Source organism: Bos grunniens, chromosome 6 (genome assembly GCF_055505025.1).
Source record: "Bos grunniens cultivar Pamir isolate PY7600 chromosome 6, Bosgru_T2T1.0, whole genome shotgun sequence".
In the NCBI taxonomy this organism is placed as follows: domain Eukaryota; kingdom Metazoa; phylum Chordata; class Mammalia; order Artiodactyla; family Bovidae; genus Bos; species Bos grunniens.
In genome coordinates, this window is record NC_141170.1 from 30,893,045 (window position 1) to 30,908,779 (window position 15,735).

Here is a 15,735-nt window from a genome sequence, read left to right on the forward strand (position 1 = left end):
AGCATTACTGGTGCACAAACAGCTGAATTTCCCAGTAAGGTTTGTATTCACGGTGGTACATAGTTTGATCATTCAACAGAAATTTACTTAGCACATTCAGCTCTCTGTATTCACAACTTCTGCTTCCATGAAAATGAAGGACCAATTGAACCTAATACTTGGCTTGATGCCAGGGATACCAGTGAACAAAACAGATACAATCCATGTCTTCATGAAGCTCACAGTCAGTCATACTCAAGGAAGCCTGCCAGGATTGATTCAGCAGTGGTCACATTATCTTAGGGTGAGCAGTCAGCTTTCTGATGCTGCTAGATGAAGAGAGATCAGTGATGGGGCTTAGTGGCTGCACAGTTCTTAGGACAGACGGTCTTCTGAAAGAGCAGTATGACTATGGCAAGCAGGTATTCAAGAGGAACTAAAGTGGAGAATGGAATTCCTTGACAATGTGGGTGTGAAGGACATGTTGTAGTTGTTCAGTCACTCAGTTGTATCCGACTCTTTGCGACCCCACAGACAGCAGCACACCAGGCTTCCCTGTCCTCCACTTTCTCCCAGAGTTTGCTAAAGTTCATGCTATCTAACCATCTCATCCTCTGCCGCCCCTTTCTCCTTTTGCCTTCAATGAAGGCTGAGTCATGCTCCATTCTTGACTGTCTCTGGGTGGCAGGAGCCTTGAGGACTCACTAGCAGCAGGATCAAAGATGACCCTTTTGACCAGGAGCTCCTTTCCCTCTTGGAGGACTGGGCTAGCTTTCTGGAGAAGTCCACACAGAGGAGCAGAGAGCCAGCTATGAGACTTTAGGGGCAACTTAACACCAATCACATACAATAATACAAGCACAAATAGATGGCAGGAATCAATTTGGGGAACATATAGTACAGCAGTTAGAAACACAGTTTTTATAATCAGATTGTCTGGCTTGGAACTCCAGCATCATTATTTCCTAGTTGTAAATACTTATCCTTTCTTAGCTTTAATTACTCCAACCACAAAATGTAGCCAAAGTAATCCCTATGACTTCATCAGTTTGTTATAAGAATTAAATAGGATAAGCCATGAAAGTGCTTAGCATAACACCTGCAACACCATAAACTCTCCTAATATACATTGACTCGGGTTATTTCAAGTTCCACAAAGTCTCTTTGGCTGCAGAAACCACTGGAATAACTCAATAATCTACTGTCAGGAGGTCTTTGAAAGGAATCTTGAATTCCAAGAAACAAGAAATAAAAGCCCAGTAATAATATGAAACTGCCACGCAGAGCTCATTTTGGTTGGAAGTATCTGGAATCCTGGCAGAAAAAAAGGCTCTTTCCAGGGGCTCAAAATTGGAAGAAACACCCATTTCTTTAGTTTGTGCGAGTTAAGTTTTGACACAGGCAATTTGGGATGGTCTGGCAAGTGATGGTCATTGTGAAGCAGGTTTAATATCAAGATGTTACAACTGCTCTGGTCCAGTAGGTTGTGAATCACTGAAGACCAGAGGTCACTGCAATGGCAAAAAAGGAGTTCTCTCTTCTTTATCACCCTCCCAATCCTCATTTAGCAAGTCCAATTTTTTGACAACTCTGATATCCTAGAAATTGCTCCAAAAGAGGGTAATGGCTATTAAAAAGTCAGTGTTTCTCCTCACCTCAGCCCCCGGCCCCATAAATAGGAAGAGGGAAGCAGAGGCTAGCAAATGAACCCAATCTGCCATTTCTTGGTAGAAATTCCATAAGGCCCGCACCTCTGGCCCTTCTAGGGGAAAGACCTGCCCGACTGAAATCACTACCAAGTACCGGAGAAACGTTGCTTCTTTACTTAGGAGAGGAGGCATTCTCAGCCTTCCACACACTGAGCACCAAAGCCCTAAAACTGCTCTTTCAGCAGTTTTCTCCATCTTCATTAACGGCGATTTTTTTTTCCCTATTGCTTAGGCCAAAAACTTTGGACCATCCAAACAACTCTTCTCTTCCTCTCACATCCTACATCTAACAGGTCAGCCAATTACCTTCAAAGACCCTGTCTCTTTTCATCACCTCCACTGCTATTCCCATCCTATCTAAACCACTATGTTATCTCATATGGTTCCTGCGTCCCATCTTCCTGTCTCTCCACTCACGTGCTTCAGGACGTTGCCAAGGTATCACCCAGGATAATTATGCAAAAATTTAGGTCAGATAATTTGGAAGGTAGAATAATGCTCCAGTAAAGATGCGTAATTCCTTGACTCTGTGAATATGTAATGTAACATGGCTAGGGAGAATTCGAGTTGCAGTAGAAATTAAGGGTACTAATCGGATGACCTTGCGATTGGGGAAACTAGGATTATTCCAGTGGGTCCAGAGTAATCACAAGAATTCCCATTAAGTGAAAGAGGGGGCAGGAGAATCTATGTCAGAGAGTGATGCAGCATGAGAAAGACTGGACTGATCACTGCTGGCTTTGAAGATGGCAGAAAGGGGCCAAGAGCCAAGGAATGTGGGCAGCCTCTAGAAGCTGGAAAAGGCAGGGAAACTTAGTCTCCTCCAAAGCCTTCAGAAAGAACAGTCCTGCCAACATCTTGATTTTAGCCACTGAGACACATTTCAGATTTCTGACCACCTGATCTCAAGACAATAAATGTGTTTCAGCCACTATGTTTATCATTATTTGATATAGCAGCCATGGAAAAACAATATAAATAAACAGATAATTTATCTTAGTTTAATCGTTAGTTTCACAAATTTATATATTATATATAAATTTGTAAGAACCCTTGGCAATGGCATTCTTGTCACGTGTGGTAATATTATACTATATGTATTGTTGTTGTTCAGTCTCTGAATCATGTCTGATTTCTTTTGCAACACCATGGACTGTAGCCCACCAGGCTCCTTTGTTCACAAGATTTCCCAAGTAAGAATACTGGAGTGGGTTGCCATTTCCTTCTCCAGGGGATCTTCCTAACCCAGGGATTGAACTTGCATCTCCTGCATTAGCAGGCGGATTCTTTACCCTTGAGCAACCAGGGAAGCCCATATTATGTGTGTAACAGTACCTAAGAAGTCAAATGATAGTAATTCAGGATTACATTTCTTAAAATGTATGGGGAAAGAAAAGCTATTCTATTCATAATATTGTTTAACCCCATTAAAAATCACAGCCAGAGTGATATGCTCTGTACAATATACTGGCTTCTATTTCCCCTTCCTTCCCGTTAAATTGTACAATACTGTTCAGGAACAGCAGAAACCACCCCTGGAGGGTGTTTATTGTAAGACATTCATTTCTAAGATATTGGATCTAATTTAAACTTCATAGTCAAGGAAATTGATTTTTCCCTGGCCACTTTTGTATTCAACTCTAAATCCTCTAATTAGAGAAGGTAGGTAGGGGTGCTATTTTAGCAGGCTCTTCTTATCCTATACTAAAATTAACCTTTAATTTGAATGAGGCAAAACCAACAGCAGAAACTAAAAAATCAAGCATTAAAAATGCCCTAAAAATGTCAAGCACTGAGTACACCCAGTTTACTAGATATACTCTAGGACTCAGATACAAGAGCGTGGCATCTGACTTTAAGGAATAAGAATCACCCTCTTTGGGCTTTTCTCACATTTTCCAAACATATTTAGCAAAAGAAACATGTATGGATTTCCTTCCATTTTTAGTTTATTTTATCCTCCCTCTTCACCAAACTTGATCTCCTTCAAAAACACCAAAATAGTACTCTTTTATATAAAGAAATCAAATTAGAAACCCATAGTTCCTAATCTCCTACTAGCTATTATTGATAATGATTAGAAGTGCCAAAGTTTTCATGAGAAAACTGTTCCTACAAGATTTCATGCTAACCCTGTGGATTCAGAGGCCTCAAATTTAACTTGGACAAACATCATAACTAATGGGTCTATCCAGTCAAATGCTCTAAGTCCCTAAGTCTCTCCAGGCTCAAACTTCAACATCCTAGGAATATAAACTATTACAATCTAAGTGAAACACAAGTTGACTCATATATCAAGGACTAACTATAAAAAAAAGTTTGCTGTTTTTTGAATGGTACACAGATGTGCTATGACATATAATAATTCCTCCACTCATGAATGGTGAAAAGCAAAGCATATTTCAATGAAGACTTTTTTATATCAGAATAGTTTGAGTTTTTTTTATTTACCATTTTTAATTATAAAAATGAAAAGAAAAATATTTCTGTCCTCTGCAGACTTACAAAATATCTCAATGAATCTAATAAAAAACAACCTGGCTTAAATATTTAAACTACCAAAGCAAAGAAGAAATTAAGTGGGTGGGAAGGAAAATTCAAATAACCATACGCTGTTCTCTTGTTCTTAGGCAAAAACAACCTAATAAATCTATTATACACATACTCTTCACGAAGAATGATACTATATTAATTATTAAGAGAGTCATAATTGTTGAGACACCAACAGTGAGAAGCTAGTTAATTTACAGGGATAAAAAATGGATTGGGTTCCTCAGAAGCCCCAGAGGGTATTTGGTTTTCACTTTGCAAGGATGCAGCTGCTCCCAAATTAACTGGGGGAGAGGCTGTGAGCCTGCAGAGCAGTTCTCAATGGATGGAGCTGTTACAAAGAGACAAGCACAGCAGCAGGCACCCTGTGGGTTCTCAATAAATATTAATTCATGATGTCAATTCCTCTCATGATTGCAGTGCATGGAAAATGCTAAACAATACTGTAAAAAATGCATTTATCCTAGACAGAAAAAAAAAAAAGTATGTCAGAAAAATATGTGCCTTTTGGCAGTCATGAAAAGGCAGAAAATATCATAAAAAAATTTAAAATTTGATCCCCTCAATTAGAATTAGAATTTGGGCTTCCCAAGTGGCGCAGTTGGTAAAGAATCTATCTGCTAATGCAGGAGATAGAAGAGACTCACGTTAGATCCCTGGGTCAAGAAGATTCCCTGAAGGAGGAAATGGCAACCCACTCCAGTATTCTTGCCTGGAAAATTCCATGGACAGAGGTAGCCCACTGGCTACCGTCCAAGGGGTCTCAAAGAGTCAGACAAGACTGAGCGTGAGCACACACACACACACACACACACACATAATTAGAGTTCACTAAAAGGAAAGTCTGATTTAGACTCCAGGATTTCTATGTCATAAGCTCCAGAGTCAGAGAGATCCAGGGAACTAAGAAGGGAACTGGATTGTGTTATTTATCTAGGAGGGCCTCAGAGCCTACCAGTAAAAGTCTACCGGAAAGAGATTGTTTTTCCAAGCAGGGGCAGAGGGGAGTGGGCCTAAGAAAGTGGTTCAGCAGGGAAGTTAAGGAGACTCCAGCAGTCACAGCCTCTTCCTCTTCCTCCATTCTGCCTCAAACTGAGCAGAAGAAAAAGACCCACATGAATGAGTGCCAGACCCAAGTAAGTAAATCACCTGGAAAATACTATGTCCCAGTCTGGTCACTATATTCTAAGTTGAAACTGAAAATTTGGAACTGACTCAGAGAAGGATGACCAGTAGAACAGGAGTCCAGAAAACATACCACAAAAAAAAAAAAAAAAAATGATGAGAGACCTCAAAAAGCTGTAGTGAGTAAACTACCTTCATACATGTGAAATCTGTCATAGAAAAGAAAGACTACACTTGTTCTGTGTAGCTTCAGAAAGCGAGGGCAGACCCCGAGGACAGAGGCCATGGAAAGGTTGATTCGCGTTTCTATCAGGAATGCCTTGGAGATGTGAAGTTCCCTGAGAGTCATTCAAGCAGCCCACAAATGAGCACTTGTCAGGAATGAAGAGGCAACGTTGGATTTGATGCTGTTCAAAGTCCTAACACTAAAATTCGATGATTAAGACTCAGTTATCAAAACTTCTTGATCCTCTAATAGGGCCATCTTGGCTATATCTCCTCTCCCCCAAACCATGATAATAAAGGGTTCCAGGGCTTTAAAAGAAGGTGGTTCTATAATTTAATATTAAGGTACAAAAATTAAACTCCTTAAACAAATAGTTAATAAGTCATACGTATAAATTAAGGGCTTTCCTGGTGGCACTAGTGGTATAGAATCCACCTGCCTATGCAGGATACATGAGAGACTTGGGTTTGATCCCTGGGTTAGGAAGATCCCCTGGAGGAGGGCATGGCAACCCACTCCAGTATTCTTGCCTGGAGAATCCCATGGACAGAGGAGCCTGGCAGGCTGCAGTCCATAGGGTCACAAAGAGTCAGGCATGACTGAAGCAACTTCACACGTGTATAAATTAAACAATCTAGAAATGGAGCAGGAGACCGTTTTGTATTAATGAATAGATTTCAATGCTGGGGACTTTTCTGTGATGGATAAGTAAGTTGATAGTGCTTCTGACCAACAAGGTACCACAGCCAAAAAAGGCTTCTTCTTTCCACAGATTACCTCTATGTAATCATTAAAACCTTTCACATCACATCTTATTCTAAGAGGAGGAAAAGAGGAAATTAAGTAGATCCTTGAGAAAAACACTTTCATGCCAATTACATACATCAGCCTTCCACACTGCATCTGACTATGCCAAAGTACCAATTCAGTTCAATTCAGTTCAGTCGCTCAGTCGTGTCCAACTCTTTGCAACCACATGAATTGCAGCACACCAGGCCTCCCTGTCCATCACCAACTCCCAGAGTTCACTCAAACTCACGTCCATCGAGTCAGTGATGCCATCCAGCCATCTATAGTTCTGCCTAATTGAGAGGCTCTATAGATTTATGAGTTCTAATCACAATCCTGCTCTATCTTTAAGCTGACTGCTTTCATTTTGCCACCATATGTTGCAGTGATGGCATCTATGCTCCAGGAGTAGCATCACTGGTTGGTAGAGGACTCTGGAAGAACATTTCCTGTTAAAGCCCTGAGGCATCTGCTAGAAAAGATCACTGATTATGCTGTGATGCTCCTTTAGGAAGTTTGAGGCCGATATAACAGAACAGGAAATGTATGGGACAACAGACCACTGCACCCCTCCTAAAGGGATGGGAAGCACAGGGGGCAGTCAGGGCAGGTACCACTACTCTACCACATTCCACTGAGCATCTGGAAGTATCTGATAGATTAAATTCCTGGGACTTCCCTGGCAGCCCACTGGTTAAGTCTTCGCCTTTCAATGCAGGTGATACGGGTTTGATCCCTGATCAGAGAGCTAAGATCCCACATGACTCATGGCCAAAAAACCAAAACATAAAACAGAAGCAATACTGTAATAAATTCAATAAAGATTTTTTTAAATGGTCCACATCAAAAATAAGAAAAATTCCTGATGGACTGTTAGTTAGCAAAGGCAAACTGTTTCATCTTAAGTGCTCACACTGATGGACTGCCAGTGGCTGGCTTCATGAGGGAAGGTGAGAGCAGATAATCAACCCTGATGTGGGCAAAGACAATGAGAGAGACTGAACTGGGGGACAGAGGTATACATGTAAGTGAAAGTGTTAGTCACTCAGGAGTATCTGACTCTTCGCAACGCCATGGACTGTAGTCTGCCAAGGCTCCTCTGTCCATGGAACTCTCCAGGCAAGAATACTGGAGTGGGTAGCCATTCCCTTCTCCAGGGGATCTTCCAGACCCAAGGATCAAACCCAGGTCTCCTGCACTGCACACAGATTCTTTATCATCTGAGCCATCAGGGAAGCTCATGTTAAGGAGAGCTATTACAGCAGGATAATCAAACGGACTGATGAGTTTAACTCAATAAAGAAAATCCTAGAAAGGTAAATATGATGGATATCATTTTTGTCATATCAGATCCTTTTCCACTCTTTTCTACCAAGCTCACTGCCTTGGGAAGCTGACTTATGTGGTCTACGATAGGCTCCCTTGCTCTCCAGATTTCAGATTTCAGCCCAGACAGGCTATCGGGAGAAGAGAGAGATCAGATTATTGATTCCTATAGCTATATCCCTTTGAGGTTGAGTCAGGCTGGCTAAATTTCTCAATCCAAAGGAGTTCACGGGGCCCCTCCGGAAAGCTCTACCACTCTCTCTTCTCCCGGGTTCTAGCAACCGCTCTCATTCCACATCCTTTCATTCAAGGATCATAACAATTCCACTGTTATTATCACTGGACATTAAACGCTCCCTTGTAGTTTCCCCCAACCTAATGTCACCTTTGTATATCACGCTTTCATTAAACCCCTCAGACCATCCTAATCTGAGTGTATAATTTTGAATTTGCTAGATGACAACTGTGGATCATCCACAGACAGAGGCTGGCAGCAGCTACAAAGGCAGACCTGGCATAAAAATGGAGATTATTAATAATGGACTCTGGGGAATCTGTACTTCCTTCTCACTGCTATAGGCACAAATTAAATGTAGAGAATTTTATTTTAGGAGATGGAATCAGAAAACTCTCTTTAAGATTATAGAATATTAGAGTTTAAAGGATATTAACTGCCATCTAGCTGGGCTCCCCTGTTATGGGTGTGGACTGAAGTCCACAGTAAGCTATCAAAGGGTGCCCTGTTAGTTACTTGCAGTGCTGGCCTTAGCATCCACAGCTTCTGGGTTCCTGCATATGTGCTCTTTCCATAAATTGCAGCATTGACCTCTACTTGACTGGGCTCCACTAGCCAACAAGAATTGAGGGCCTAGCCTGCATCCAATCTGGTGCTAACTGATGTGAGGAATAAAACAGAAGTGTAAGAGTTTCCTAGCAATTCTCAGTCTTGATCAATTAACAACTCATACAAACATTTAGGAAAAGAAGTACAAAAAGAAAGCGATGGCTGTGTGAATTAAAGGAGAATTGGACATTTTGTATGGCAAGGGCACTGCCAACCAGGATTAGCATTTGGCGATTTTAGAGGTTCCACATGAATTGTTGGTGAGAGTGAGGAAGTAGTAACAGTTAGGCTTGAGTACTAGCACAGTAATCACATTTAAGCATATAAGTTTTAACTATAGAATATAAAATACAAGTATGTGCTATGCTAAGTCAAATCTGTTGTGTCCCATCTCTTTGCAACCTTATGGACTCTAGCCTGCCAGGATTCTCTGTCCTTGGGATTTTCCAGGCAAGGATACTGGAGTGGGTTGTCATGCTCTCCTTCAGGGGATCTTCCTGACCCAGGGATAGAACTCATGTCTCCTGCATTGGCAGGTGGGTTCTTTGTCACTAACGCTACCTGCGAAGCCCAAAATACAAGTATATGAATCTATAAACATATTTGCTCCTACTTACAGAGATCATACTTCTAAATGACGGCTTAAATGAAAACATATTTTGGCAAATGAGAGGAAAAAAAGATGTTCTTATAATTTATGTATGTATGTATTATTAGTTAGCTATAGCTGTGAAGTGAGGAGGGGAGGGAGATGATAGTGTGAAAGCCTACACATTTGAACACTTCTTCTTGGAAATCAAATATATGTCCTCCTACCTGTTTATTTTATAATTTGGTGTAAGCAGCTGTAAACAAAGTTGAGAACCTTCTCAACAGGAATTGTAACTAGAATGCCTTCATTATTTTATTTTCACATATTCAATATTTTCCCAACTTTTCTCAACAGCGTTTATCAATGTCTGAGAAGCTACCTGCTTGGGCTCTTATAAGGAGAAATTTCTTTAAGTTCAAAGAGCTATTATCGATTTTGGAATTTGCAGGGAAAAAAAGGTGATGTTTACATAAACAGTTAAAATGATCACTATTCGTCTTAAGGTTGAAATTATTTTGCTAACTACGATTTACAAGTGCTTCACAAATTCTTTAATTTTCACATTATGGCAAATGAGAGAGACAAAAAGGGTGATGATTCCCAAAGTGTGAGCCAAAAAAAAAAATGTGCCATAAATTAATAATTAAGGAAAAATCTCAATAGAGAAGAAGAAATCGTCTTCAAAGACCTTTACCCAGGAAACTGTTCTACACATAACATACCACTGAAAAGGTGGATCAAGTAAGCACATTTCCCAGTATGGGAACCGGTGTTACAAGCTCAAAGTCTCAGGGACAAGCACTTAACCTGAACGTGTGAAGCAGACAAGTCTTAGACAATAGAGAGCAGTAGTAGTGAGAACAATTAACTACCTGCAAAGGACAGTTTCCACCTATGCCCTCAAGTGTGTGTGTGTGTGTGTGTGTGTGTGTGTGTGTGTTTACAAACTATGGGCTAGACAAACAATGGACGAGGGTTGAATTCTGCCTACGGACCACCACTTCGTGATGCCCTTTCAAGGCAGACAAAGTTGAACACTTCTTGCTACACTTCACTTTGAGGAAATTTTTCATCCTTTGAGCCAGCTATTTCAGAACATTTCTAATGAAATCTGCAGACCACAGTAACCTGCTGTGGTCTGAATGCTGTCCTTCCAAAATCCATATGTTGGAATTCTAATCCACGAAGAAGATGATATTAGAAGGTGGCGCCTTCGGAAGAGCATAAGGATGGAGCCTTTGGGATGGCATTAGTGTTCCTATGAAGGACACCCCACAGAGCTCTCCAGCCCTTCTGCCACCTGAGGACACAGTGAAAAAGACACTGCCCAGGAACCAGGAAGAGAGTGCTCACCCAACCATGCTGGCACCTGATCTTGGACTCCCCAGCCTCCCGAACCATAAAAAATAAATCTGTGTTGTTTACAAGTCCTCTAGTCTCTAATATTCTGTTATAGTCACCCAGACAGACTGAGACAATCATCAACTCTTGCTTTTACTTTCCATTTCATAAGAAATATCAAAGACAAAACATTTCCTAGCTGAAAATGAATATATTAATTTTCAGTCTCATTTCCCAGGAATAAAAAAGGAATTTTATCAACTACATATCCTGTCTTCCAAGTTCTCCTGGTCTTTCTACACAGAGCTCAGGAGGAGAGATTCATGAGATTCCAGTTGTAAAGAGCAGCTCACTGATAAAAATCAAGTATAATCAAGATTACTAAGAACTACTGACATCCTAAATAGTGAGAATTGAACTGTAAAGCAAAGGATTAGCTTCGTTCTGCAGTTAAGAAAACAAAATGCCATTAACTAAATGTTGGTCTTATCTTGTAGTCTCTCCAGGAACCACAGTTTTGACTTGAAGCTCACCCAAGCATATTAATGGGAGACAGGATGTCTGCACGAGACAAGCCAGCTCAATTATCTGTGTTTCTCTATCGTGGCATTCGTCACTATGGGAAGGGAAGGCCGGTTCAGATGACACCCATATCTTATACGAGTACTTGTGTAACAACACAGTTTACATTTATTCCCACAGCCCATAGCCCAACTACTAAATTACTCACAAGTACAGCTGATGAACAGAGAATTCTACGTCAAAATTCCTAATTCATAAGGAAAGAGTTTTTGCTTAAGTACTTAAACACACCATGGATCTCAAAGATCCATGGATCTAAATGGTCTTGTGCATTTTTATATAGAATACACCTACTTTTTCCTTTCGGTACAGTCAGAATTCAGACAGGCAGAATTTAGGATAGAATTATGCGAGCAAAATCCTGAAAGGTTTTTCAAAGCTAGACTATAATTATGTCAAAAATACGTATGCACAGAGACTGGAAAGCAATTTTTAACACTCAAAATCATATTGGAAAGGTTGAATTACAGGTGCCTTTTTCATTTTGTAAAACTGTATTTTTATTGAAACAGTGGGAATTCAATAAAAATTATTTAAAGCTCAAGTACTCACCGTGGTTGGAAAGTAAGGACTGGTTTTGAATTTTTTCAAAGCCATAGAAGAAGTGTAAGTGCCCAAGAAGAGGATGAAAGACATGAGTGTAATATCAGGAACAAAACCACAGTTGTTGCCCACAAGCTTTCCTCCATATTTCAAACACTCCTTTGTCGTCAGAAATGCCCAGTCAAAGGTAGCATTATGGTACTGCAGAAGAAAAACATGAAACATTTTCTGGAGAACAGTGTGACATATCAAAAGCAGCTTTTGATCCTTGATGGACTATACGGGAATTTATACTAAAAACTTCTGTAGAACAGTCCAAGGATAAACCACTGAAGGGTGAAATCTGAGGAGGTGTTAATGGAATAACAGGTAAGGGGGGCCAGGAGGCTGACAGTTATTGAAAATACAGTGAGAATGATGCAATCCATTACCTGGTTTATACTACAACCCTACAATCACCCATCTGTTCAATAGACACAAACCACAAAGTCCTTTCCTGTGAACCTTCCTGAGAGTAAACCAAGACATAATAATCTCCTAAGTCTCCAAACGTGAGACTCTCTGAAACATATCTGATGTCCAAAAAAACTTGACTTCTGTGCTGCACAGCTTCTTGTGCTTCAATCTGATGGCCCTAGATTCAATGCTCTAAAGTTTATATTTGGCTAACTAATTTACCCCACACTTTCACAATTGAGCTATTTCTTTTCAAAATAACTAGAGATTGGTGACTTGAGGAACTAAACTCTAAAAATGTTGGAGATCTCTGCTTTTCCAATTGTGTATCCTAATGAAACACAGCTTTTCTTTTTGACTCCAGGGTCAGCATCATGAGCATCCATTGCTGGAATGTGTTGTGATGGGCTGAGCAGTAGGATATGGGATCTCCTTCCCTGTGTTTCATGGCCTCAAGCTCACAAGGCCATTTTCAAGTTTTCTTCTGTCTCATGAATTGCGGTCACATTGCCAATGCTGCACTTCTCGATAGCAGTGTAATTCTGTTCCTATTCACTGTTTCCAAAACGCAGGAGAATCCTTTAGCTATGGTACTAGATAAGGCCAGGACACCCATTCTCCAGATGCTGAGTTTTAGCTGTTATAAGCTCACAGCTGTCTTCTTCTCTAGAAAACTGCCTTTCATGACATAAGAGCAGCCTCATTTGGAAGGTTATGCTCTCTTGCAGCCACTTACTGACCAACACTAATGGGGTGCTACTGTCCGAATATCTGGGCTCTCCTAAAATTCATATGCTGAAACCTTACCCCCATATGTGATGGTATTTGGAGGTAGAGCCTTTGGGAAGTGATTAGGTCAAGAGGGTGGTGCCTTCATGAATGGGATTTGTGCCCTTGCAAAACAGAGAGCTCCTTGTTCCTTCTGCCATGTGAAGACACAATGAGAAGACTATCTAGAACCAGGAAGCAGAGCTTCACCAGACACTGAATCTGCTGGTACTAGGAGTCAGACTTCCTCTTAGTTGCAAGGCTAATGTGTATGTCACGTGCTAACAGAAGAATAATTTGCGGACACCTCTCAAATAAATACAAAAAGATAAATTTTTCCTGTCCTTTGAAGGCAGGCGTTCTACATCACACCCAGTGCATCACCAATATCCTTTACTATTCATGCATTTTCTTGATATAAGTAATCTAGTAATAAAAGAAGATCACACACAAAAAGAAGAATCTCTGGCCAGAAAGAGTTCATATTTTTATAGCACTCAAAACGTAAAGTTCTTACATAAGTCAGGAAAAAAAAATAAACTCTAGATTTTTCCCTGAAATATTAGTTTCAACTTGTAAACAGCTGACTTGCAAAATTACTTTTATTAAACTCTGTTTCTGAGAGGTGATTAATCAGTTTCATTTTGTTTTTCAGATTTCTGTAAATGGATATTTTTAAGCATACCTTTAAAGTTTAGAGGTCATAACAGGTAACAGATTTCTTTGGTTTAAAATAAACAAAAATTTATCATAATTTCAGCACTTTAATATCAGCAGAATCCTTCATTACAGCTGCAACTCCCCAAAGAGGTGACTGGCATTAAAACAATCTCAACAGGAAGCTTTATTGATTTTCTTAGAGAGATGAAAACTATACAGATGTGCAAGAAATGACAGACATGTTTCTTGCTTATGTCACCTTAAAATGCTAGTATCACATTTTTTGCATGCCTCAAATAATTCTCTGTGTTGTTGTACAGAAAATATAGCCTCCGACATCTTCTTCACTAAGGCTCCAGCATAAAATCTTTAGGTAGCATGTATAAACCTCGGTATCTACACCTTAACACACAGTTTCCTACTCCAATAGAACTTAAACTCTAGCTAATAACTGCATGCTCAGTTGCTCAGGTGTGTCCAACTCTTTGCGACCCGAGGGACTGCAGCCCACCAGGCTCCTCTGTCCATGGAATTTTCCAGGCCATAATACTGGAGGCTGCCATTTCCTTTGGACATGAAGATGTTTGTGGTGGAGAAAGAACCCAGTTATGGGTAAAAACAAGAATGGAGGAAGATGAAAGATTAAGATAGAGAGAGAGGAAGATTGACTAGGTTCTGGCCTCTCTGGACCACAGATGGGTAAACCCAGAAAAGACTAGAGTGTCTGCAGACCGAAGGGACTGTGTGTCAACAAAAAAATAAGAAAGAGTGGACCAAGACAGAGGCAGAATTCAGTTTAGGATATAGCAAGCACCAAAAGAAATCTTAGTTAACTGAATGAATGAAATCACTCACCAAGATCTTAACATTTGACATATTTAAGGAAGACTTCCCGGTAGCTCAAATGGTAAAGAATCTGCCTGCCATGCAGGAGACCAGGGTTCGATTCCTGGGTTGGGAAGTTCCTCTGGAGAAGGGAATGGCAATCCATTCCAGTATCCTTGCCTGGAGAATTCCATGGACAGAGAAGCCTGGTGGGCTACAGTCCGTGGGGTTGCAAAGAGTCGGACACGACTGAGCGACTAACACACACACCCACAAGGAAGATTATCTATGAATATAGCTATTCTTTCTATCTGGAGGACAAAGTTAAAGTCAAATAAACTTTCAATTTAGATTATCAGGTAAAATAAAGTATTTCCAGTTATATATGAATTTCAAGTAAACAATGAATAACATTTTCAGTATGTCCCATGTAATATGTGGGGCTTTCCAAGGTGGTGCTTGTGGTAAAGAATCTGCCTGCCAATGCAAGAGATGCAAGAGACAGGGGTTCTACCCTTGAGTCTGGAAGATACCCTGGAGTAGGAAACAGAAACCGACTCCAGCATTCTTGCCTGGAAAATTCCACAGACAGAGGAGCCTAGTGGGCTACAGTCCATGGGTTCAGAAAGAGCTGGACAAAACTGAGCACACACATACACAACTATACACACACATACACGCAATATGTAGGATATACACTAAAAAAAAATTTTTGTTCATTATTTCTCTGAAATACAAATGTAACTGGGACTCTATTTCTTCCTAACTCTGATGATGCAACTTCGCTTAGACATAGGCTATTTTGAGTAACAAAACAAAAAGTGGAAAATTTAGCCAAAAGAAAACAGAAAATGCACTGGGCCCCTATTACATGGATAACTATGATAAGCTTTAAGGGAGCAATAAATAAGAATAAAAACATTTTATTATTGGAGAAATAAAATATGTCCATGTATATATTAACTAATAATGCAAGGCAGTAAAAGAAAGTGTCTAAACAAATAGTATAGAGATTAGTAGATCAGAAGAGGAGCTAATTAATTTCATTGAGCACAGAGAAGACAAAAGTTAAACTGCACCTTGAAAAAATGCCCAATCTCTATGGAACTCTCATACTCAAAAGGCAGTAGGCAGAAGAGTGGCAAGGCAACAGAACCAGGAAGGAATGCAGAGAGAGTAACGAAAGCCCACGGAGAGGGGCATAAACGTGACAAACTTTGGGTGTATATTTCTTCTCTACTAGCAGAAACAGAGAGGTACAGCATTAGATAGACACCATGAGCAATGATGTGGATCTGGGGACATATGACGCTTCATTCACTTATCTAATAAGTCCTTTAGGCACCACTTATGAAATGTTCACCATGAGGAGGAACTCAGAGTGAATGGACCAGGTGGGCCAGAGCTGAGTGTCTGCGTA

At 40.3% G+C, this 15,735-nt stretch overlaps 1 protein-coding gene across 11 annotated transcripts in view; it reads right to left on the minus strand.

Annotated features, from left to right (window-relative positions):
* Positions 1–15,735, minus strand: part of SLC4A4 (solute carrier family 4 member 4) — a 379,388-nt gene that overhangs the window by 40,377 nt on the left and 323,276 nt on the right. For 9 of the 11 annotated variants that reach the window (XM_086405458.1, XM_086405455.1, XM_086405451.1 and 6 more), the window contains one exon: positions 11,616–11,807. The exons of the other annotated variants lie outside the window; for them this stretch is intronic. In XM_086405458.1, coding sequence (XP_086261584.1) covers positions 11,616–11,807 — 192 coding nt within the window. The remainder of the gene's footprint in view (positions 1–11,615; positions 11,808–15,735) is intronic. 11 annotated transcript variants of the gene reach the window in all.